Source organism: Mytilus californianus, unplaced genomic scaffold (genome assembly GCF_021869535.1).
Source record: "Mytilus californianus isolate M0D057914Y unplaced genomic scaffold, xbMytCali1.0.p SCAF_3, whole genome shotgun sequence".
Classification (NCBI taxonomy): Eukaryota; Metazoa; Mollusca; class Bivalvia; order Mytilida; family Mytilidae; genus Mytilus; species Mytilus californianus.
The window spans coordinates 66,980,053-67,007,386 of record NW_026262679.1 but is presented as its reverse complement, the minus strand read 5'-3'; the positions used below and the strand labels follow the sequence as shown (position 1 = coordinate 67,007,386).

General features: G+C 31.8%; 2 protein-coding genes and 1 non-coding gene across 3 annotated transcripts in view; 1 reads left to right on the top strand and 2 right to left on the bottom strand.

Annotated features, from left to right (window-relative positions):
* LOC127733626 (diacylglycerol kinase delta-like) overlaps positions 1-20,105 on the bottom strand; it is a 39,749-nt gene extending 19,644 nt beyond the window's left edge. Inside the window, 17 exon segments of the mRNA XM_052242945.1 lie at positions 674-832; positions 1,056-1,183; positions 1,185-1,245; positions 1,612-1,699; positions 3,413-3,508; positions 3,758-3,829; positions 6,467-6,524; positions 7,181-7,320; positions 7,527-7,635; positions 8,513-8,595; positions 9,409-9,588; positions 10,417-10,542; positions 13,354-13,364; positions 13,450-13,647; positions 14,056-14,128; positions 15,193-15,323; positions 20,090-20,105. Coding sequence (XP_052098905.1) covers positions 674-832; positions 1,056-1,183; positions 1,185-1,245; positions 1,612-1,699; positions 3,413-3,508; positions 3,758-3,829; positions 6,467-6,524; positions 7,181-7,320; positions 7,527-7,635; positions 8,513-8,595; positions 9,409-9,588; positions 10,417-10,542; positions 13,354-13,364; positions 13,450-13,647; positions 14,056-14,128; positions 15,193-15,323; positions 20,090-20,105 — 1,729 coding nt within the window.
* Positions 1-27,334, top strand: part of LOC127733162 (uncharacterized) — a 593,316-nt gene that overhangs the window by 418,607 nt on the left and 147,375 nt on the right. The window lies entirely within an intron of this gene.
* On the bottom strand, positions 1,807-1,954 carry LOC127736267 (U12 minor spliceosomal RNA). Its single transcript, XR_007998899.1, has one exon. It is a non-coding gene; the product is annotated as a U12 minor spliceosomal RNA (small nuclear RNA).

Here is a 27,334-nt window from a genome sequence, read left to right as displayed (position 1 = left end):
TGAACATTTAAATTCATGGTTTACCTATAACCACTAAATCCACGAAAATTAGTTTCCCAGGAATACTAATAATGAGTCCACAGCATATTTAAATATGTTTTCTTAGTTAATATGAAAAATAAACATAAACTTTTAGTCTTAAGGATACCTTTCATAATACAACTGATCAACTGGCGAACTTCTCTTGACAGTTTCAAAGTGTATGTCATTCACGTGCAAGAACAAATTACATTTAAACTGGTTAGTACTGCTTCACAACAAATTAGCATAATTATAAAAGTATAATGTGCTTGGAGTTAAGTGCAGTGAAATGAGGAATGTTATATTACTTTGTTTGTTTAATTAGTGTTTAATACCACACTCATACATTCAATACAGTTTCAATAAAAGTAAGTTTACTGTGAAATGCAGCAAGTAAATGACCAGAGCAAGTCTCAATCCTCTACTGTAATGGTAAAATGTAGAAGGGATCTCAAAAGTATATTTCTACCAACTACTTCAAACTCTCTAATAATGAATACCATGATAATTAATACATAAACTAAAGTGGTTTTATTAAAGCAAATTGTCTCAGTCATAAGATACTTTCTAATTAGGACCCTCAATGACAAGAGCATCAGAATTTAAATATCTTTAACATTCCGACTTAAATCTAAATGACTTGAGTGCTTACTAGGTAATGCACCATAATCCACTATAGGTAACCCTAATAATGACATTGGAATGTTATCTTTAGAGGAACTTTTATTAGACATATTAGAACCTATACTGGATAAGGTACTCATACTACTAATTCTACATGACGATATAGGTAATATCTTTGGTGATGTGTCTGAAATAAATAATCATAGTGATATACTGATGTGAGACTAAAATCATGGTAGTGTTTATACATAATACAGTGATGTGCCTAAAATTGGTGGTGTATAACAAAATGAATAATTTCTGAGCATAGCAGTGAACACATGTGTTTTTAACATACGTTTTTGTTTACAACTCTTTTTTAATTGCATTTAATAAAGTTCTTATTTCATGTGTATTAGCATACAACCTACCTATTTTACTGGCCTTTAACTGAAATCGTGGTGGCATTTCCTCTGAAGTAAACACTGAGAATGATGGAGCTGACCTTGAAGTATGGTTATCAGCTAACAAGGAACCAGTATGATTATTGTCCAATTCTTCCCACAGACCTGGACTCATTCTCAAGAAACTGTTGTGTTTGGGCATTTTGTTCATCAACAGCTTCAAAAAAATATGTTAAAATAAAATCCTTTTTTTTTTTTATCAAACTTAGGAAATGTGACTGATACTGCATAATTCAATAAAATATTTTAATTGGAAATTCTTCTTTGTGTGATATTCAATACAATGTAAAGCAGTAAATATGTCACTTTTGGCATAAAGGTAAGATGTACATGAGATATATAATCAGTATTTTTCAGTGTTATGGAATTAAGGCTTTCAAAGATTTACTACATTCAATGTATGTAAGTATTGAATTCCAGCATTGCATTATTTAAATATACTGGTGTATACTAATTGGTAAAAGTAAAATCAATGATAGACCTTCTTAGGGCATTTGAACAAAATATACAAATATAAACCTACCTCGCTCTGTATGTTCAATGATTTGTCGGACAGCTTTCTTTAAACTATTGGCTCTGGACAATAAAGCATCTCTTGGTTTAAATATTGCCTGAAAAATAATTGACATTCATTAAAATGTATGGCATTTATATAACCAACAAAATACAGAAAAAGCTTCCAAACAATTTTTCTACTTTTATATTGAATATAGGGTTCAGGCAGATCACAACAACCAAGGCATCCCACAAAGTAAGTGGGTCACCATGGGGGTAACCTGTATCCTTGCACATAATATTCCTAGATTAACTAGGGAGCCTGTGTCTACCCAGGCTCATTATTTTCCTTACTCATTAGTTTAAGGCATAGTGTGCGTGATCATAGATTTGACCTGATAATTTTCAATATTTTACTTACAGCTCTTTTCATAATGCTAGCAAGACAAAGGTTTGTTTGACTTGCTTGCTTTGTTTGTATAAATGTTTGCTCAAGCATTGTAATTAAGATTGACATCTGCAAACAATATAAGTAGGCGGAGTTAAAAAAAACCTGTGTATAGGCAAATTTGATTATTTGATAATGTCCAATCAAATTTAAATATAATGTATACAAGTATAAATCCGCCCTTTTTATGTTGTTTTCAGATGTCAATCTTAATTACAATGCTTGAGAAAACATTGATACAAACAAAGCAAGCAAGCCAAACAAACCTTTGTCTTGCTAGCATTATGAAAAGAGCTGTAAGCAAGGTATAATATTTATTTTGTAACTGCAAAATTAACAACAACCATCATTTAAAAACATAACTTGATTTAATAGAATTTTAATCCAATGTATTTCCAAATAAGAGTTTTATATCCTTTCTAATTATGAAATTCCAAAACTGGATTTTTGACAAAACTTGTGAAAATGAAAACCATAATGATAACTATCAATTATAAAGTAGATTTATTTCCCCTATAAACCTCAAAATCTTTTCTATACATTTAATATCATTCTTTCTATTATAAAAATTTCTTTAAAAGGTGTAGTTCCAAATTTATAGGTTTCATAATCTCATCCCAATCGACCGGATCAGATTTTAGCAGCTGGATAATATTTTTTTTTATTATATACTTAGTGGTAAATACAGGTATATTGTATGTGTAATACAATCAATGCCAATCGTGCTGTATCAACCATCCATGATGATATCGATATCAGTCACGGTTACAAAAGCTTTATGAAACCCCTAATCTGTATGACGTCACGTCATCAATATCAGTTACTGTTGTAAAGGCTTTATCAAACCCCTAATCTGTATGACGTCACGTCATCAATATCAGTCACGGTTGTAAAAGCCTAATCAAACCCCTATTCTGTATTGCTTGAGAAAAAAAAAGCATGTAATAGGTATATATAATAAAGTGTATATGATATGTTTTTTTTCAATATCACACCCCGTATCAACCCTCAACCAATATAATTCCTCCAGCAGAGCTCTTGGGATTATATTGGTATCTCGGGTTGATACGGGTGTGATATTGAAAAAGCCATATGATATTCTCTATTTATATATTCAAGATAAATATCAACTTGTCATGGGATTTTGTGCTATGCATTTGATATCATCAGTCCTTTTCCTCAAAGAAATAAATGAAAATAAGTGTGTTTAATTGTTGACCTGATGTATCAACACTAAAATGAAATAAATGAAATCAAAACATGAAAGAAAATGACAAAATTCTGTAAGGCATAAAAATTTATTTTAGAATATAAAATTGTAACTTGAAATTTCAAGTTTTTAAGTGGATCTGTCAAGTCTTTGGCTAATCTCTATACTTACAGATTTGGTATTTGTTATATTTGTAGTGATTTCATTTGGGACTATATCTTTGTCAGGAGAACCTATACAAGCTTCAGGCTCTGTCTTCTTTGGTACCTGCAAATTCATGAATTTTGTTAATTCCATACAGACAAATGAACCAGTATCTCTAAAATGCTCAAGGAATTTTATTGCTTTCAGTTTTGAAAAAAAAAGAAGTTTTTCTTTATAAAATTGATTCCCCATATTTTTACTTTTGAAAACTATGAACAATTAAACAGTATTTACTTTTGGTAAATACTCCATCTCTCAGTATACAGATTTTTTTCATACAGATTAGAAAAAAATCCTTTGATATCTACTAACCTGAGTAGAGGCTTGAGCTTCTTCTTCTAACGTTGTGAGCAAAGTTTCTAATATTTCATTTAATACATTACACTGAAATGAAAGTTTTATTTTTTTTTTTTTTTTTTATTCAACAACAGTATTGCACACGCTGTTAACAATTACTCCACTGACACAGCTATCTCAGTGAAGGTCCCTGTTTCATTAGTACCAGAAGTTCAGGAATTCTTCAGGTAGATAAACTGCATATTGTAAGTCGTTTACAAAATATTAATATAACATCAATAGATAAATAATGTTATTGTTATTATAATAAAGTATTTATATCATCTGGCGTTTTTTCGGAATTTCATAGTTCATCCGAGTTTGGGATAATTTATAACCTATTACCAGTTTCCATGTGTTTCCGGATAACTGTTTATTTTAATCAATATATCGAAAAAGATTGTAATTAGCTTTTTCTACATCATTATTCAGGTAAGACAGTTATAATTTGAAGGATTAATAGTCATACGATAATCGAAAAACGATTGTGCTGTGTTTTTTTGTAATGTATATACATCTTACCAGATTATATAAATATAATAAAATTTGCAATGTCTATCATGCATCATAATTATATAAATACAAAATTAGATAATAAATTAATTATTACACAAAGATAACATTACTAACCATGTTATCAGTTCATACAATTCAAATACATCTAAATATTTTTTCTAATATACCTTTTCTTTCATGGTTAAAAAATTTGTTTTGTAGAATGAGCCTATTTCTAAGCTCAGTTTTAAAAACAGAAAATACATTAATATTCTTTGTTCTAAACTCTGACAGATAGTGTATTTTGTGAATTGAAAACATAATCACTGTAAGAAAAAAATTAATATCATAGTATTCTATATCACTTATTTTGTAACCCCAAATCAAATTTTTTAGTGTTAAAATGTGTTTTCCAAGTTTAACTTTTTCTAACAGATTAAATATTTCTTTCCAAAATTTATCAAGAAAGTGGCATGTAATAAAAAAGTGTTCATAATCTTTTGTAATATTACAGTGATTACAGTCTGAGTTTTGGCATATTTTCCATTGTTTTAATGAAAGTTAAAGTATTTTGTTTAACTCATACAATGTCTGTTTTAGTTTGTTTAACTCATACAATGTCTGTTTTAGTTTGTTTAACTCATACAATGTCTGTTTTAGTTTGTTTAACTCATACAATGTCTGTTTTAGTTTGTTTAACTCATACAATGTCTGTTTCAGTTTGTGTTTTTTTTTTATAGGTTGGTTGCCTTGTTAGAATGCAGTCTCATTGACTTTTACCATTTAATTTTATATATTAACTTTGAGTGCAGTTTATTAAATAATTGTACCCCCATAACATACTTTATTACACCCAGGGTAAATTTGTGACATGATTGGTTTAATGCCGTCATGTGGTAGTGTGACATCAAGTCTACTTTTAATGGTGACATTATCTGTTAATGTTAATGTATTTCATTGTTTATTTTTATACAAAACTTGACAGAAAAAGTCCTGTGTGCGATAAATTTGTTATAAGGTTCACTACTTACCCCCTACAGATCCATAGAGGGTTAGTAAAATGCATAAGGGATTCGGTCTTCTGCCTCACCCTTATGGATATAACTAACCCTAGTCTATTGATCCGTATGGGGTCAGTAGCAAACCATATAACTTATAAAAGTAAATTATCTGACCACCAATTTTCCTGATTTTCAGATCATGTAGAAAAACGTTGTAAAGAACAGAATATGAACCATACTAAAGAATAACATACAATTAGATATTCCTGAATTCATATAAAATAAATTGCCTAGAAATTTAGTTCTAACTGAGTGATTCCTTTTTCAGGACTTGCACTATTAGAATTCTAGCAGTTTATATATAAGTTTACAATCAAATCAGTGTATACTTTATCAGATATATCAGTTTCTTTGCCTTCAGTCTTGTAAGATTCTCCTACTTTGGCAACAAAATCTTTTACTGTTTCACATAAAACTCAGAAAAATAAAATAATTTTTATCTTTACTTCTGCTAAGAAAGAAAGATTGTGTTAGGTGGAATAAGTATCTTTAATATTTGAAGAAGTCCATGTTTGTTTGTAGCTCACATTCTGAACATGGGAAAAATATGTGTAATACTGTCCTTTCTGATTAAAGAAGTCAATTATGATATATTTATAAAACCATGAGGACACCATAAATGACAAGACCAGCGTATACCATCTTCATATTCATATATCTAAAAAATTAACAAATTTGAAACGATTTAAAAATTCTACAATTGTTTTGCCATTTCAGGGGCCAAATAATGGTCCAAATCATACTTCCTCTTTCAAGACAACAATTTATCCCATTCCAGCAATATGAAAAAAAAAAAAAAATAAAAATAAAAATAAAATGTAACAAAAACAATCATCCTTGTAATAAAATACTTACAGCTTTAAAGCTATATGATATAGAGTAAAAAGAAGGTTTTGTATGTTTACATTATCTATCATCGTGAATATGAGCTTTCAGTCATGTAATCATATACATATTCCTCATGTATTTTTTTAGTGAATCAAAACTCTAGCTAGATTTTTGATATATTCTTTTTTAAAAAGTGTGTGAGTTTTTATTTTTTGTTATCATGTGATGTAGAGGCATTAAAAAATAATTCTCTGAGATTTCTGTTAACTATTTATATTCAATTTTTCCATTATGATTATACCTGCTGAGACAGTTTACGAGGTGGAAGCATGGTACCCTCATATGTCCATATACTCCATCTGAAATAAAAAAATACCATAACAAATAAGGGTGGTGTTAACATTGATTTTTATGGCTGACTTAATAGTAATTTTCGCTAATAATACATAAGATATAGTTTTAATTGAAATATTTGTTTAATTTGAACTTTACAAATTGCTCTGAAATCATAAACAATTAAATACATGTTTAAAACCCATTGCATATGATCTCTTAATATAACCTCTTTTTGGATACTGTTTTACAGAATAGCTGATGTAAAAAAGGAAACTAAACAAAAAGAATGATCACATAATTTATTCATTATGGATTGAATCAAAACCTCTTGATGGCTGTGAACCATACTAAGATAGTTAAGTTTTATGTCATTTTATTTTGTAACAAAGATAATCCAAAAGCATAATAAGAGAAAAGTTACAAATACCAGCATTTTTGTAAATTATTTGGTATTTTACTGTTTTCAGTTGCACCAAGTCTACAGTACATGTATCTAATTTTTCTAAAAATTTTTTTTCCATTTTGACAGAAAGCACTTGTAAATGACGAGAGACCATGCATATGTGTATGTACACTTGAGAGCTATGATTAAAAAGAACTGTCCTATGTTTGTCTGTAATTTGTGAACTATGTATAGAGAACAGTCTTATAATCAAATGTAAAACTTTACAGTACTGACCTATCTAACATTTTTATTTGTGAATGTTCTAGTTTTTCTAATATCACAGGCAGTTGTGTTTCAGCATCAAATGTTGAACCCCATCCTAGTACTCTGGCTAAATCATTACCAGTACCAAAGGGTAAAACACCTATCTGACACTGCAAAAAATAAATATCATAGTGTTACAAAGAAGGATGACTGTGAAATAGTAGAATAGATTTTAAATTTGTTATTTTGTTTCATGCACACATTTTTCTGTACATTCTAGAATTAATGCAATATTGATGAAAAATTTATATAACAAGAAAGTCTTCTAGTGTTTTCTCAAGATGTAGACCTTTCAAAGGAGTGTCATGCAAATTACCTCTTTATGCAGTTCTAATTTATCAATTTCTGATAAGACCCATCCAACACTACCATCACCACCACATAGTAATATTCTAAACTGATCAAACTTCTAGAATAATCTTACTCTGAAAACATATATATCAAAATTAAAAATATTGGGAATAATATATCTCAGAGATTTTTATATATTCTACCAATATACTATACTCATTTCATATCAAGACAAATGCATATCAGATTTTTACTGGTTTTAATGCAAGTTTTTATACTTTTAAACATGAAATATTAAAATTTTTATTTTTCTATTTTTCAAGAAATGAATGTTTTTAAAAAAGAAAACGTAGCTGATCTTATAAATAAATACATCACTTTAGTTGTATATATTTTGTGATACAGTGGTCGGGGAGGAAGTAAATAACCAGATCTACTCTTACATCTAACATTGCTAAGTTGACTTTCTAGGCACTTATATATATAAAAGGGATTTATTTATTCTGACTCCCCCCAAAGGGTGACTGGGGAATAGAAGTATGGTCACCATTGGTCTTCCTCCGACCGGCAGTAAAACCCTCGCCAAAGTGGGACATCCGTTTGGCTGTGTGGGATGTACAAATTTGCAGCCACGTCCTATCAGAATGGGGACGTTAAATCCGATGCCTCATGTAAAGAGAGTGCCACGCTCTTTGTATGTTAAGAACCCTTTCAACAACTCTTTGAGGGGTCCGTAGTTGACCTGTTGCAGGACTAAATTTGGCAGTCTAAATTTCTCCGACCTTAATCCCGGACGCCTCTATTACAGAACCTACCTATTGTATTTATTGTTAACTTTTTCTCGTCCTGAATATGCATGAAATATTTGCCACTGGGCGTTAAGCAACCAACAATCAATCAATCATTTATTCGAACATCCATTAATCAATTACACAATGGGAACACACCTTTACAAAATTTACATTAAACAACAGAACAGTTTGAATAATACAAAGATTCCCAGCTACTTACCCTGGATGAGGTCCACCATTCATGAGACCAAAAACCTGAGCTGGATTTAAAAGCTGTTTAAATCGTCGTAAAAACTTTACACCCTATAAAACAGAAGTTTTATGCTTATAAAAACCAAGTTATGTATAAATATACCATTACTAATGAACTAACTGTTAACATCTACATGAATATATATACTGAACCTTTTTTTTTTGTAATTATGTTTTAATGTATTACATGTACCATTATAAACAAATATTCTTCAGAACATAGTCTATTCAACATAATGAAAAGTTAAGTATAAGCAAACAAGATGTAAGTGTCTGACAGATCCATGCATTACAACTCATCACTTTCAAGCTGCTGACCAAATATGAAGTCCTTCTGTACAGTAGTTCCTGAGAAAAAAGTGTGACAAAAACCTTTTTGGACAAACAGACAGACAATGTTTGAGTTGGAGTATCATATAATAATAATAATAACAATGGTATCAGATGGATATGATAAAGCCTTTACCTTTATCTATTAGATATTTCTGATCACTGCATAAATGTTATATACAGGCGAACAAATAATAGCATCTCAAGCACCTGTGTCCCTTATTACTGTCATAAACTGTTTGTTTTTCTTTTCACTTAAGTAAAATTCAGAAATTTTTGTTTTTGGTTCAGCCATTGGTTTTATTTTACAACACAAAGTCTTTCACAAAAGAATATTTTTTTTAGGTAAAAAGCACTTCAAACTTGATTTCAAATGTGGTTAATCAGTTTGAGAAAAATGTGTCCACAAAGGTGGCATCTCTGTGGTGTCATGCTAGTTAAACCAAAAAGATGCTGCACACTGCCTTATCAAAAATAAAAAAATCAGCCAAAAAACCTTTTTTTTTGTGTGAACTAAGATAAATTGTTATATACCTGATTATCACCAGATTTTGTATTTACAAATACAAGTAAGGGACTAGTACGATTTGGTCGTGTAGCTTCCCAGTATCCATCTGAGTCTATATTATTAATAGCTGTAGGTGGCAGTATAGACACTCTACACTGACCAAGTGGACATTTTCTTGACAGTTCTTCTTTACAATTTGAGTGTACCTGAAGCAAACATAATAAATATTTAATAAATGAAATAAAAAGTGAAAGCTAAAACAAGCAGAAAGTATACATCTTTTTGTTTCATCATTCTTTTCATTTACATTTAGTGAAATTCTTATGTTAAGTTCAATATACAAGTAGTAATGTTTCATGAAATGCTGAAAGGCAAGCACAATTCTCTACGACGTCTGTTCATCTTTGCACAAGTCTTTTAAATAATTTTTGTTGGAGAAATATGTAATAACTCACTGAGGGGTCTACAGGTGGCCTGTTGCAAGGCAATATTTTGCACCTTAAACATACCTGCCTATCCAACACACCCTCATTTTCAACTGAACTTTACAGGCACTTCATTCTTGTCGACCCACTTAGAAGAACCTACCTATTGTTTTAATTGTTAAAAGTTCTCTTCCTGAAATTGCCTAGAATATTTACCACTACACGGCACTAAGCCAGCAACAATCAATCAATTGCAAGACAATAACAAACACTACATACTGAAATTTTAATATTTTTTCAAGAGGGTACCCAACACTTTGACTAAAATAGATTTGGCTCGTTTAATGTTCATAAAATTCTGACAGAATATTTATTTTGACCTGTTGAAAAAAATATAGAAATTTCCAAAAATTTGAACCACACAATTTACAGAAATAATAATTTCATGGGATATATAGCAGTTTGACAAACACTATTTTAGATCATTAAGAAGCTTAATTTCTCTTTACTAATACTTTGTGATTAAAGCGTTTACCTGGTTTTTAAAGGGTTAACTCCCTTAGGTGTTATGTACCCCCTTAAGTCTCTTTTGAATTTGTTAAAATCTACCATGACTTTACACCAGAGACATCTCCAGTCCTGCAGTTTAAGTACACTACCACAAGTTTTGTCGCAGACTGTACATTTAGCACTGACCGGGAGATTTCCTTCTAACCATTGATGTGTCATGGAAATCTGTAATCAAAATGGTATAATCACAATTATTATGAAGTTATACAATGGTGTATCCCACAAGAATGAAGTAAATTCTGACTGGCAAATTACATCACTGGCATCTAAAGTGCTAATAAAATGCTCCGCTGGGTGCAGCTTGATACTACCACAGAGGTCGAACCCTGAACAGTTGGAGCAAGTATGGACACAACATTCAAGCTTGATACAGCACTGAATTTGGATTGTAATTAAATATTTGACAAAGCATAGGTTTCTGACACAGAATGAATGTGGTCTAATAACTTAAAAAATTTTAATTTACCTATTCAAACCATATCATTATTATTTGCTTTAATATATAAATCAGAAATAACCAATTTAAAATGGAAAATTTTAAAGAAAAAAAAGGAAAAAAAAATCCCCTCCCAAATTTTTTGAACCCCCTTATGATTCATCACCCCGAAACTCAATCCCAGCCTTCCCTTTGTGGTATGGTACCTTGCAGTACAATTTCAGAGAGATCATACACTTGAACACAAGTTATTGTCTGGAAACTAGAAAAATGCTTGTTTTTTGGCCCCTTTTTGGCCCCAAATTCCTAAACTTTTAGGGCAATTACCCCCAAAATCAAACCCAGCTTTCCCTTTGTGATATGGAACCTTGTAGTACAATTTCATAAAGATCCATACACTAACACACAAGTTATTGTCCTGAAACTATAAAAATGCTTGTTTTTTTGCCCCTTTTTGGCCCCTAATTCCTAAAATTTGGAGACAATTACCCCCAAAATCAATCCTAGCCTTCCCTTTGTGGTATGGTACCTTGCAATTCAATTTCAGAGAGATCCATACACTTGAACACAAGTTATTGTCTGGAAACTAGAAAAATGCTTATTTTTGGCCCCTTTTTGGCCCCTTATTCCTAAACGTTTTGGGCAATTACCCCCAAACTCAATTCCAGCTTTCCCTTTGTGATATGGAACCTTGTAGTACAATTTCATAAAGATCCATACACTTACACACAAGTTATTGTCATGAAACTAGAAAAATGCTTGTTTTTTGCCCCTTTTTGGCCCCTAATTTCTAAAATTTGGAGACAATTACCCCCAAAATCAATCCCAGCATTCCCTTTGTGATATGGAACCTTGTGGTACAATGTCAGAGAGATCCATACACTTACACACAAGTTATTGTCACAAAACTAGAAAAATGCTTGTTTTTTGCCCCTTTTTGGCTCCTAATTCCTATAATTTGGAGGCAATTACCCCCAAAATCAATCCCAGCATTCCCTTTGTGATATGGAACCTTGTGGTACAATGTCAGAGAGATCCATACACACAAGTTATGTCTGGAAGTTACAAAAATTCTTATTTTTGGCCCCTAATTCCTTAACTGTTGGTACCATAACCCCCAAAATCAATCCCCACCTTCCTTTAGTGGTATTGAACCTTAAGGTAAAATTTCATAGAGATTTAATCACTTAAACTAAAGTTAGAGTGCGAAAACCAATGTGTCTTCTGACGACAACGACGCCGGACGAATACGACGATGCCGCCAACGTCATACCAATATATGACCACAAAATTTTTTTGCGTTTGTATAAAAATTGAAATAGAGTAAAACAAGTTAAACTGCGAGCTACTGTTCACTGATGATACCCCTGCCCAAATATTTCGGTAAACAGGAAGTTGTTGAGTGATGAATCTGAAAACACATCACACTGTATAGCCAACTTATATAAACCCTGAAACCAAATTTCAGAAATCCTTGTATTGTAGTTCCTGAAAAAAGTGCGACGAAAAATTTTCATAGGACGGATGGACAGACTGACGGACTGACCATGGATGGACAGACAGATGAATGGACAGACAGATGAATGGACAGACAGACAGAGGTAAAACAGTATACCCCCACTTTTTTTAAAGTGGGGGTATAACCCCACTTTTTTAAAGCGGGTATAATAATCTCCCTCATATTAGCCAATCAAAATATGGCATTTTAACGTAAAGTATAACAAATTTTATTAACATATATTTTAGCATTCAATGTTATAACCAGTAGCACATCTTCATTGGATCTTTGCTTTTATGTCTAGGTCATTGAATAGAATGACTTTCTATATATAGAATAATGGCATTTTTGTTTTTAATAATGACTTCATCAGCAAGAATATCAAGCGAGCTCGTTAGGGAGCTACCATTTGATTTTTATGGGGGGGCTAGGATGAAAAATTTGTCCTGCCTATTTATTTTTCCCTCTATTCGGTCCTGCCTTTATATTTTAACTCTATTCGGTCCTGCCTTTTTTTTAGTTTATCCTGACTTTTTTTTTTTACATATATTGTCATCCTGCCTTTTTTTTTTACTCAAAACTCCTGTCCTGCCTATTTTTTTCAAATTTCATTCTAGCCCCCCCCCCCCCCCATAAAAATCAAATGGTAGCTCCCTTAGGACAAGTTGATGAAGTCGGTAGCAAAAAATAAAATGCCATTATTCTTTTTATCAGTAATTTGTCTTAACCGTATTTTTTTTTTTGCTTGAGAGTATGAAGTAAAATGAAATAATAAGTAAAACTACTTTTTCGCATACAAAATGTTTGGATAGTTGTTCGGTTGTATGAATGAAGTCGTGTGCACTTCATTGATAAATTGAAGCGGATGGACACGAACATGTGATGTTGCTGTACTTATACATTTTGGCATTGCCTAATATTTTCGAGTATCAAGTCCTGTCCATGATCTTGAAAATATTAGGCAGTAAGATCAAAGGGAAATGTAAAAATTGCCGATAATAAGACAGCACAGTGAGGATGAAAATAGCTGATACCAAATTACCATAGTTTGTACTGAAGAATTAGAAATTATACTTCTACTTAAAGACACATCTTGAATAGTTAAATAAATTTTCCTTACTGATAACTTACTGATAACCATCCGATGTTGTAAATGTATCTATATGTGATCCTTTTTCTGAAGTACCAATGGTCAGATCATAACCAGATTTATATGGACACTCAGTTAACATGGCACCTAAACTACTGGCTAATCTGACATTGTATCCCCAGTACAAATCAGCTTCTTTCTGTGGTGTAGATGGTGATACAACTATGCCTTTCCATTTCTTTTTCTCTATAAATAAAACAATACTTTGTTATCATTGACTGCATTAATTCAAGGGAATAATTATTCATTTTAACAAGTTAAGAAATGTTGACCTGAAATGTCAAATCTGCAAATTGTAATAGAAAAACTGTATGGTGCAAATGTAAAACTCATGAATCACTTTTTAAAATAAAATGATTATTACACGTATGTTGCTATGTGCAAACTGTCTGGAAATTACATTTTATGTAACAGTTAACATTTCTTATCCTCAATTTAAAAGAAGATGTTCTGTTTCATGGACTTAATTGTGATGAACTTTGCAAATTATAATAAAACCTCAAAGTAGGTCGTAAAGATGGTTGTACATGATAGCAGTTGATATTTTGGAATTAATAAGGAAATTGAACAACTAGAATATGGAATAAATTTTACCTGGATCTTGGTCAGATAATTTGACTGTAACTCTTATTCCTGGTTGTAAATGTTTATCTATCTGTACTTCTTTCTGTAAACATATAAACACAGTTTGTATGATCAACATTACTTGTCTGTTGTGTGATTCATACAATTCTAGGCTTTTTTGTGAAGCTCAGCATTAGTGTTATCTTGGAACCAAATTATTTAAACCTAATCTTGCTGTAGTTGTTGCAACTATACAACAAATATGGCAATTTTGGCAATTATGTAATTTAATATTGATAACACCGAAAACTTAAACCTTGAAAATGATAGTTGAGACTTTTGGATTCATCAATTATCCTCAGTTTCATTTATAATATAAGGAAAGTTTCAGAATTTGTGCATTGTATCCAAGCATTTTTTATGACATGTAGATTTACAAAAAAGTGAAATAAACATATGAAATTCTCAAATACAGTTGACTGGAGTTATCTTGAAACCGCAAGAGTTATAATATTTCAACTCAACTGAAGTTGGACTCAAGAGGAGCTTATGTAAAAACAATCAAGGGGAGACAACTCAAATTTGCACTAGATAAAACCAGAATTGTGTATCTGATTGATCTAGTCATGTTTTGTACTGGTGAACATCAATTACATTTATGTTTTTCATTTGAGGCAGTGTTTTAGTTTTCTGAAGTTTTTAAATACTGTATTGTTCTAATTATGCAGCTGTTGCTTTGAAACAAAAAGTACAATATATCATGTTTGTAAAACAAAAAGTACAATATATCATGTTTGTGAAGCAAAAAGTACAATATATCATGCTTGTGAAACAAATAGTACAATATATCATGTTTGTAAAACAAAAAGTACAATATATCATGTTTGTGAAACAAAAAGTACAATATATCATGTTTGTTTGAATATTACTAGTTTCAAACAACAAATATGGCAATTTTGGCAATTATGTAATTTAATATTGATAACACTGAAAACTTAAAACTTGAAAATGATAGTTGAGACTTCTGGATTCATATTATCCTCAGTTTCATAGATAATATAAGGAAGGTTTCAGAATTTGTATCCAAGCATTTTTTATGACATGTAGTTTAATTCTGACCCATTCTTTACATACTGTTTAAATATATAATATATGTAATAGATTTACCTTTAGAAGACCAACATTAGCAAAAGATCCCTTGCCAGTCTTCACAGGTTTATCTAACACTACCCCCTCTCTGAACTGGCAATTGTCGTCTGCTCTCATATGGTGGGGACTATCAAGGGGATTCAAAATGCCTGAAAAAAAAAAAAAAATTGGTCTTGACCAACTGAACATTGATTGCTTTGGTTCTGATAGCATGAACAAGGAGATTTTTAAATCTACAACAAATCTAAATTAAATAATACTTTGTAAGTACATATGTATATAAAATTGGTTGATGCTGCTTCTTTGCCAACTTGCAGCATTGAGCAGTAAGAGCAAAGAATGGTGTTAGCATCTGAATTAGCATGTAATACCCTAGTATTTGCTGCTGGAAGTTAAGCAGCCATCAATTCACACCTTGACCTACATTTCTTAGGGTAAATGACTCTTTTAAAAAGTAATTATCTGTTGTCATGTGCACTTATATTCATAATGATTTCACCATGCTACATCTTGTACATGTGGAAATACATAAAAATAAATGGAGAATGTGTCCCCATGGACACAGATGATGCCCCCGCTTGCATACAACATTATAAAGGGACATAACTCAAGAACTATAAAAGTGACACTACCCAAATTTGTACTTGATCTTAGTTTTGTGGTAATAAGTATTGTGTATAGGTTTCATGTTTGGTTGGGGCAAACTTAAGTTACAGAACGGAAACTAAAAATTTTGCAATTTTTCGATTTATAAAGGGGCATAACTCAATAATGGTTATAGTGACACTACCCAAATTCAACTTGATCTTTGTTTTATCAGTGGAAGGCAAAATTAAACATTGCATTGTATAAAGCATTGATTGTAGTTGATTCAACTATAATCATGGACAAAGGAAGATAACTCCAATTTTAAAAATTACTTGAACAATGACATCATTGATATTTTTAGAAAAAAAATGAAAAATTTAGCAATTTTTCCATTTGTAAAGGGACATAACTCTAGAACAGTAAAAGTGACGCCACCAAAATTCAAACTTGATCTGTGGATTGTGGTAATAAGCATTGTGTATAAGTATCATAATATTTGGTTGAGGCAAACTTAAGTTAGAGAACAGAATGAAAAATTTTGCAATTTTACTATTTATAAAGGGGCATAACTCTAGAACGTTAAAGTGACGCTACCAAAATTCAAACTTGATCTGTGTTTTGTGGTAATAAGCATTGTGTAAAGTTTAATAACATTTGGTTGAGGCAAACTAGAGAACGGAAACCAATTTTGGGACGTACAGACGTACGGACGTACAGACGGACAAGGGTTAAACTTAATGCCCCCTCCGCTATGGCGGGGACATAAAAAGTTTGTACGCGTTATGACCTGAGATTTTCTTCTTCAATGCAGGTCATGACCTGCATTTTCATTTTCATAGGTTGACAGGTATGCCAATAAGTAAGAATAAAATTTATATCAAGAATTAAAATCAAGGGGCTTCTAAGAGACTAAATCACTCATCTGTCAAAATATATCTTGCATTGCAGATTTTTTTTACTGTTTACAGTTTCTACCGGTCTAATATTGTTTTTGAGATAATAGGTAAAAACTAGAAAAATTAATAAAAAAATCTTGTGATATATCCAATTTTTACTGATAAATATCAAAATCAAATTAATAATTACAAATTTCTTTTCATAGCATTGCATAACGATGTATAAACAACAAAACATTAACAGTCATTTGTTCTGATTTGGTGTTTCATACAACTGCATGTGTTTTGTTTTAGCTAAAGGTTCTTCACATATAAATGTGATGAAAAAATTGAATGTATCTTACTAAAACTGCACTGTTTTACTTTCAAAGTCGTATTTCTTGTAATTAGATATAAGAAGATGTGGTATAAGTGCCAATGAGACAACTCTCCATCCAAGTCACAATTTGTAAAAGTAAACCATTATAGGTCAAAGTACGGTCTTCAACACAGAGCCTTGGCTCACACCGAACAGCAAGCTATAAAGGGTCCCAAAAATGACTAGTGTAAAACCATTCAAACGGGAAAACCAACGGTCTAATCTATATAAAAAACTAGAAACAAGAAACACTTATGAACCACATCAACAAACGACAACTACTGAACATCAGATTCCTGACTTAGGACAGGCGCAAACAAATGCAGCGGGTTTAAATGTTTTAATAGGTACCAACCTTCACCCTTATCTGAAACAATAGTGTAACATCACAACATAGAAAGACACACTATAAAATATCAATTGAAATGGCTTAACTCAATCAAAAGACATATTAACACAATTGAACATACACTGAACGAATAAATTTGATCTATGATACAATGAAAATACAAAATCAATAAAATAAGGGGTGAATAAATAAAGGCAACAGTAGTATACCGCTGTGAGATGTTAAACAATTTAAAAAAAAAACAACAACAACCTTTAAAAAGCCACCAAATACAATTATATACACAGGTAAATGAAAATAATTTTGTTGTAAGGTATACAGTTTAAATGCAGAACGGAAATATTGTTTACAAAATAAATAATTTTGTTGTTCAAAGTATGAAGGAGTGAAAATTTATAGTCATACCAAACACTTATCAAAGCTGGTATATAGACAAGATATAACCCTGAATAAGTAAAAATTAAATAACAAAAAAGCATTACAAATAGTATCAACAGGTCAAATTAATATCTATTAAGTATGGAATTTCATCACACTCTCATCTTATTTGTTTGTGATTTACAAATTCTTTTCCTATCTCCGTTAATGACAAAGACAACTTTTCCAGTAAGGGCTAATTTTTGCCTAAAATTTGAAGTACATTTGATGAAAGATGTTTGACATTTTTTAAACACATGAGTGTCTACTTCAGTCGTTTCAGTTAGTTTAAGTAAACGATTTAAACTGATTTGGTCATTAAAGACACTCAAATTCAAGCTTAGATATGAAAAATCTGTCAGATATGCCATAAAACATCACTTTTCAGACAGTTTTTGTCTAATATGTAAGTGGCCACATTCGTGTTCAGTCTCCACCTATATATATGTTTAATATGTTTAATCATCAAATACAACATTTAAATATTAAGACTGAACACAAGTGCGGCCACTTCCATTTTAGACAAAAACCGTCTGAAAATTAGCACAAATGCTAAAATTGTGAAAAATTTGATAACTTTGCATGAATTAATTATGCTAGTAGTACACAGAACACCACCAAGCCTGTCACTAACTTCTTCGTTCGACCAACATGACCAAATGATGAAGGTAAAATTTTGAATATATCATTAACTATTTTTATAGAACTATGGCACAAGTGTTTTAGTCTTTTTTCTCTTTTAATAAATTAAACATAAATAGTTAATTATGGAAACAATATTCTGGAATATTATTTCCACTGGAATAAATATTACAGTAAATGTTCCTAACGGAATAAATGGTATAGAATATTTGTTCCAACAGGAACAGATATTATGACATTGTTTATAACAAAGTTTCCAGTGGAACTTCTGTTAGGCGGAACAAATATACGTTGACAAATTGTCTTTTGGTCTTGATTCTAATGATATGATTTTATTTGTTATAATGTAAACATTTACAAGTATTCATCAGTTTAATTTGTGAAATGTCAATTATTAACTGTTGATAAATAATATCTTGTCATATTTAAAGTGATAATATATGTACAATATTTTGATTATGATCATTTAATAATCATCTAAAATTGAGTAAATACTGTAAATTCAGAAATTATTGCAATGTTTTTAATATTTCAAAAAATGCGACAGGGTTATAATCGCAATAGTTTAAACTCGCATTTTGAAATTTTTATATGAATTAAACAGGATTTTTCTCAATATTGCAAAAAATAAAATCACATTTTAGTCCAAAATGACAAAATCGCAATAATAAATGCACGCAATAATTTCTGAATTTACAGTATTTTAATTATTTAATCTGTTAGTAAACCACTATTGAATTCTTAATTGCATGATAATTAAATTATACGTGTTGATACAACTTATTGCATTGTTTTCTTAGTTAATCTGATTAAGTCATAAAGGTAAAATTCCTAACACGGCCTTCATTAATGACTTGAATGTTAACCATTGGTTGTTTATTAGAAGGCTAAAATGTATTCATAAAATGCTGTAGATTTATTATTTATTTATTTTTTTTAATTTTTCAGGTATTATCAAAGCTGAGGTCATGTGGTCCAACTTCATAGCACAGCACAACATCTCCTTTCTACTTGCAGACTGCTTCACAAAGCTGTGTAAAGCCTTGTTTACAGACAGCAAGATAGCTACAAAGTTTGCATGCAGCCGTACAAAGACTACACAAATCATCAAGAAGTCACTTGCACCTACTCTTCATCAAGAGGTTGTCCGAGACCTGCAGTCTAAACTGTTTTCCATAGCCATTGATGAGAGCAACAACCACAACTGTGACAAGTCTCATGCCATTCTGTTTCGCTACTTCACTGACCAAGTAACAACCACATTCCTAGCCATGCCAATATGTAATATAGGAAAAGCATCTAACATCTTTGACCATTTTCAGGAAGTGTTTGTACAAGTTATTTTCTAATAAACTTTAATTTCTAATTTTAACACCATCTATTAACTGATTGTCATTGATTGATTGAGTATATGCTTTATGTCCAGTGGACAATATTTCATACATATACAGGTATATGACAATAAGAAGCAACAGCTTCAAATTCATGTTAGTAATACTTATAAAAATAAGATGTGGTATAATTGCCAATGAGACAACTCCCTACCAGACACCAAATGACATAGAAGTCTAAAACTTTATTTTGTTTTTACAAGTTCATGTTAATTGTGATTTAAAAGTATATATTGCATGTGTGCATGTACTTTTAATAATCATTAAATAGTACCTTTTGTATTTGACATTTCAACTGTTGATATTGATCTATATTATATATTGTTGCCTTTTTGTTATCAAATTATTAAAATGATTATTTTTTTTTATTTCTTTACAATGTATCAGATAAACAACAAGAAATCTTACTGGTGTTTATCACAATAAAGAGAGTACAACAATCATAAAATTAAAAAAGAAGGGTTATAACCTCATCTTCCATCATCACTCAAAAAAAAAAGAAGTATGCCACTATTTCTTGATCCAAATCATTACATATTTTTTCGTATGTGGTGATTAATGGCTCGGTTCTATAATCTTTTGTTAGTTTTTTTTTTTTTTGTTGTTGTTGTTAAAATGTGTCGATCTGTTGAGTCAATCCTTTTTCAACTGATTTATATATTTTGTTCATATGTTGTGCTGTTACACAACTGCTCCATGTTAGGGGAGGGTTGAGCATTCACAAGCATGTTTATAACCCTGTCACTTTTTGTACATGATGCCTATCCCAAGCTTACTCAATTACAGAATGGGCTTATGATGACATTTGTGTTGTCTCATTTGGTTATCATACTGCATATTCTTATTTTTTTTTATTATTCTTTTATTTAAATAATTTATGTAATTTAATAAGTTTATTGATAATGTTGTTTGGAATGCTTTTAATATTTCCATGAGGAGGGAAACTCTAACTTATTTTCTTTTCAATGGGAGTTTTGTGTCACTGTATTATTTTGATCTATTTTCAAACTTAGTCCATAATCATTATTAATGTCAATTTTTCCCATTCATTATTATGACCATATAGAGTTAAGGAATAATTGAAATTCGCTCACTGTGACCATGATCAGGTAAATTCCAGTTCCACTCAGTTATGCCTCAATGAACAGATTTCTATTGTTAGATTTAAAATAAAACTAAAAGGTCAACTGTCCGAATCCATGACAAATCGCCCCACTGGCAAATCGCCCCACACCAAATCGCCCCACTTTTCCACCAACTCGCCCCACTTTTTAAAAAATCGCCCCACTCTTGTTTACCAACTCGCCCCACTTATGAAAAAGGGTAAAATCCCGTTGAATATAGGTCTGACAACTCGCCCACTTATGAAAAGGGTTAATATCCCGTTGAATATAGGTCTGCCAACTCGCCCCACTTATGAATAAATGAATTAAACTGTACTGAATTGTGGCCTACCATATCGCCCCACTTATGAATAAAATAATTAAAATGTACTGAATTATGGCCTACCAACTCGCCCCACTTATGAATTAAATGAATACTTATGAAAACCTTAGAAAATTTTAATGCATCTTTTTTTTTTTTATTCTTTTCTTTTTATAATTTTGAAACCAAGCCCTTAAATTTCTCGTAAGTGTTTAATTATTATTAATTCAAAGACAAAAGTAACCTATCCGTTAATTGCTATAAAACAAATTGATGTTAGATTGGAATCCTTAAATTGTTATGAAAATATATCGGATTATGATACAATTAACAGGTTTCTTTGCAATTATTTTGCAAATAACTAAGCTTGCAAGAATAAAGTTAGTCTCCAATAAATATGTATTACATAATAATAAATAGTGCATCTATAATTATATTTTAAGAAGTGAAACATCCTTTAAATTCAATAATAATCATATATTAAATTTCGATTTTTTTTGTATTCTGGGTAGATAAGTTTTCATTTAACATGTTTAAGTGGGGCGAGTTGGCAGACCTTTATTATATATTCATCTGGATTTTACCGATTTTCATAAGTGGGGCGAGTTGGCAGGAGTATATATTTAACGGGATTTAACCCTTTTTCATAAGTGGGGCGATTTTTTTTTAAAGTGGGGCGAGTTGGTGAAAAAAGTGGGTCGATTTGGTGTGGGGCGATTTGCCAGTGGGGCGAGTTGTCTTGCTTCCAACTGTCCCTATTGTTGTTGATCAGGTGTTCAGATGGTACACAATAGATTGCAAGTTCTGTCACTTGAGCAGAAAACTCATGGGCGTCATAATTTTTAGTAAAGTGCAATAATTGATACCTTAGATTTTACCCAATAATACTAGAAAATAAAATCTTCCTGCTTTTAATCCATTCTAAACAAATATGTCCCTCTATATAAGGATAATCACTCTATACAGGTATTGTCACCATATATAGGGGGTTTGTTCCCAACCTAGGCATGTATAAGCTTTTAATCTTCTTCTATTGGATATTAACCCTATTTGCAGGGTCACCACATCAAAAATATATATGTGTTTATTTTAGAAATAATTTACCTTGTTAATATATTTATAAATGTTTATTAAATAAAATAATGGTAGAATGATGGGGGGGCGAGAGGGGGTCTCATCCCGATTTCCCAGTTTTAATATCAGAAAATCCCGAAATCCCGGACATATTTTGTTAAAAATCCCGATCCCGATAAATTTGTTCCCCAAATTTGTTAGGGGACGACCATTTGATATTCTGGGGGGGGCCAGGAGGATTTGTTTTGGATCGGTTATTTATTTTTGTAAACTAAGAGGACAGATTATCTATTTTCTGCACTATTGAAGCAAGATTTTTCATTTTCATTAAAGCAAGGGACTGATTATTTATTTTCACAACTATATTTATAATATTCGAAAACATACAATTTTTAAATTATTTGTTTATTATAAATAATTCATGTATAGTCAAGTCATTATGTACCATTATCAGAATTCATTATTATCCTCTGCAGAAATGAATCTTCTGTATTCCCCAATGCATATACATGTATTGCATACATACACAGTATTAAAGTTTGGTTGTAAGTAAGGCTCTTTTAAAAGTATTGGCAAACATGTTTCGCCGAGCGGAGCGAGGCAAATTTTTTTTTAAGGGTTTTTGAACCGCTGAAGGCCCAAGAAGCTATAGAACAAATGACGCAAAATCATGCCTTCTGGGTGTTCCCCAGACCCTTTCTTAAACTGAAAATGCAAGTTCTGTTTTAATAATTTTATGACAATATTTTGGTCTCAAAGCAAAATCACGTTATAGATTCAGTGTAAGACTTAAGTTTCTAGGAACATCAAAAGACAAATATGCATGATAAAGCAAACATGTAATTCACATAGTTAAGTCTGTGGCTGCTGTGTTTTTTTAAACTCATGATCAAGTTAATAATAAAATTACTAAATTACAAAATGAATGCAACACTAACAGAATACAGAAGGGCAATCAATGAACAAAAGACAAATAAATAAGAAACATTGATCCCGAAAAATCAGGGGCTAGGTCTGAGGGAGAACAGAACTTGCTTCTTGCAAGGCACTCACGGTGAACACAATTTGATATTGAGACAAGCGTTTGGTTTTGAAATTTCCTACATGAGGCATTTGTCTCAATGTAGTTACGGCCCTGATTTAATAAAAGTGAGGTAGGTGTTCCTGAGACAATTAACCTCAAGTTAAATGAAACCAATTTTCTGACATTTCAAGTAAATTTAAATAATATTTATACTTTTATTATTAAAAGATATGGGAAGTGTTTCCCGATTTTTTTTTGGAAAAAAGATGAATTTATGAAGAATCTGGTGCCATCTCATACTTTCGATTAGACCTGCTGAGTTATTTATTTTCAATACATTGCAAGTCAGGTAATTTATTTTCAAACTACCACAGAACAAACCATTTATTTTTGTGATTATCAAGGCTGAGTTATTTATTTTTAAAATCCTCCTGCCCCCCAAACCCCCCCCCCCCCCAGAATATCAAATGGTCGTCCCCTTAGTTGGCAAATAAAATTGAGAATGGAAATGGGGAATGTGTCAAAGAGACAACAACCCGACCATAGAACAGACAACAGCAGAAGGTCACCAACAGGTCTTCAATGCAGCGAGAAATTCCCGCACCCGGAGGCGTCCTTCAGCTGGCCACTAAACAAATATATATACTAGTTCAGTGATAACTCTGTTTGACGTGGCTCAATGCGTGCAAGTTCTCTACAACAGTGGTTAAACAGGATGACATGTCTGCCAAGTATAAAGGATTACTGGATAATACCTGACAGAATCTAATGAGTTGATCTTCCATCATTACCAACGAGTCCATGGTTTGTTTTGGGATGGTTCCCTCTGAACCATTTGTGTGTTTCTCAATATTTCCAATTCTCTTGACATTTACTACGAGTTGTAAAAAGTATTGAACTGAATGCTGTACCATCTGTAGCGATTCATTGGGGTTGTAATGATGAACACTTGTCCCTTTCTCGTGTATAGAGAATATGCTGCATATATTTTTTGCAAATGAAACAGGAAACGTTCGGTTTCACTAATTGTTGTGACTTATTTTATTTCGCCATATTTTGCGTCTGCAACATAAATATTTGTTCCGAATTCAACTGCGATTCCCATGATTTGGCCAAATGAGGAGAGTTCAGCAGATCCAGTTGAACAACCATCTAATCCAGAGTCTGCTATTACGGACATACCACCATCACGACTGAAACATTTCAGCTGTCTTCCCCCAATATCCCCAAATACCAGCCCGTTTTTATAAATTGACACTGAACTTATTTCTGAGCAAATGTTGGATTGATTTTCAAAAATGTGAATTTTACTCAAACTCTCTAAATTAATCGAGATAAGTCCTCCGCTCTCAGCTGATCTGCCTTTCCAGGAAATATAAAGTAAGCCATGACTGTAGCACATACATAAAATTGAGTGGACACCAACTGGATAGTCTAGCTTTTCGATTGTTTGACAAACTAACCCAACTCCATCTTTGGATATTGCCATTTCATACAATGACTTGAAGACATTACTGCTGCATAGCATCAAATCATCAGCTGCAGTCGCTAGAACAGAGGGCCTTACTATATCACTGCCATTTAGGACATCTTTTGATGGTCTAGTTAGCTTGGTGTTGTTGGTGTGTTGTTGTATACGTTCACGTATTGTTTTAGCGGTACCATCCAAATTTAAGCCAAATTCCCTAGCCAGAGTTGTTAAACTAACTTTTGATCGATGCGATTTAAGCTGAATACCGATATCTTTACCGATTCCAAACACCAAGACATTCAGATCACGTTGACAAACGTAGCAAATACCAGATTCCAAAACGACACTCCTACAATCTTTGAGATCATTTTTGATAATCGCTTAACCTGAACTGGATTATGCAATCGAGCTTGGACGAGTGTTGTTGTTTTGATTGAAGTATAATGAAAATGGCACTTTTATCTGTCCAAGGTACAGTTTTTTGTCAATCCCGTTATATTTCAACATAAAAATCCCGATTTCCCGTGGCTAAAAACGTGGCTTTCCCGTATCCCGATGTTTTTCTATCCCGAATTCCCGATCTTTAAACAAGGCAATCCCGATTTCCCGTTGCTAAAATCAGCCGATCCCGGCGTCCCGAAAATGGTCTCGCCCCCCCTCATCTGGAATGGTAAAAGGACAGATTGATTGATTGATTGATTGTTGGTTGCTTAACGTCCAGTGGTAAAAGAAAGAGAGAGCAAGAAAAGGTATATGTGATTTTTAACACCCTTAGCTACTACCGAAAGAGAGTACATGTATTTACTGTATAATACACTGAACACATCCGTGTGACAAGAAATTATAAAACTTATATTATTTCAAAATGGATAAAACTCATTTGATATGACTTTGGTTAGATTATCTATAGTTAAAAATTTCCACTTGTTATAATTAAAGTTTTCATGGTTTCTGTCTGGGACATAGCTAGGGTAATCATACGGGTGCGACTTTTTTTTTAAACTTCCAAATTATGTTTAAACTGTTTTTTTTTTAGGTATATTGGGGTATGTTGGGGTATATTGGGGTATGTTGGGGTATATTGGGGTAAAAAGTCACGCCGAAATCACACTTCCGGTACATGTAAGAGTTAACTTTTCTTTTCCCGCAATCGTCGAGTAGAAACTTTGCAGTTTTTTTGGGGGGTTTTGAAAGTTCCTTATGTAAGGTAGGTTTTATTCTTTCTTTATCAGTAACATATGGTCTAGTAATGTTATGTATAAATATCAAGTTTTAAGTGTTACACAGTATGAAAGTCAAGATTAGTTTGGTGACTCGAAAAAGAGTGGAGCCAATTTGACAGCTTGTTTTGTTTGCAATTATTTAAGCATAATAATTTTTTACCAAAAAATTTTGTTTTTAATGTGTGATATTTTGAAAAATATAACCTTAATTCACATTTTTTTTTTGTCACTTACTATTATGTGACTAGCTGCATTTCTTGTCAAAATCTTCTTCCCTTGAGGGACTGTAGAAACTCTCAGTACTTTCACCCTCCAAATTTGTTATTTTTAGCTATGGTAGTATAAGACAATTCTATCGACCTGATACAAAACTTCTTATGAAAAACACCTCAAGGAATATGCAAACAAAAATGAGAGTTTAATTAATCGGATAAGCAAAATTGGCACCTTTTGATCTAAATAAACAAATTGATTGCATAAACATTTAGCTATAAATGAAGACTTTACGGGTACTTTCAAATAAGCTTGTATTTATAATTTATTCTATCATTGAGATAACCATCGGCATTCTGTTAAAAAATGTCTTTGGGTGACTTTTAAAGACATAGGCGTCACAAGTTCAATACACATAGATTCAAAATAATTTGTTGTTTATATTTGTCTATTATTTTAGGTTCCATTTCAAACAGGCAAAGTTGAACTAAGATAGTTTCTGAAAAAATGTAACCACCCTACTCATATAAATCAAGTATTTATACATGGCCATTTTTCAAATAATTGAATTTGAGCGTTCCTGATGAGATACATAAAAAGTGCTTTGGATACACCAAATTATTAAAATGCTATTTTTGTGAGACATAGGTATTATACATCCAGTGGTGGCGGCAATGGTGTAAACTATTTGTTTAAAGCTTTATATTTCAGAAGGTAGAAGACCTGGATGCTTCAGACTTTGTGTGCAGATACTTTATGTTACAAAGTTTCCTTCTGTCATATGTCCATTGTCCTTGACCTCATTTTCATGGTTCAGTGACTGCTTGAAAGAAAATGAGTTTTTTTGTTAAGTGAAATACTCGCTTATTTATATAATGAGTTATTGGATAACTTATTTGGTATATGGGTTCCTCGCAAAGTCTACATGTCTGTCGGGTAAGGTTTCCCTGACCTCGACCTTATTCCGTGATCAAGGTTAAAGTTATGTGGTCAAGTCCATATCTCAGATACTATAAGCAAAAGGTCAACTATATTTGGTATTTGAAATGATTGTAAGGCATACATGTATGACTGACAGGTTTCATCTGA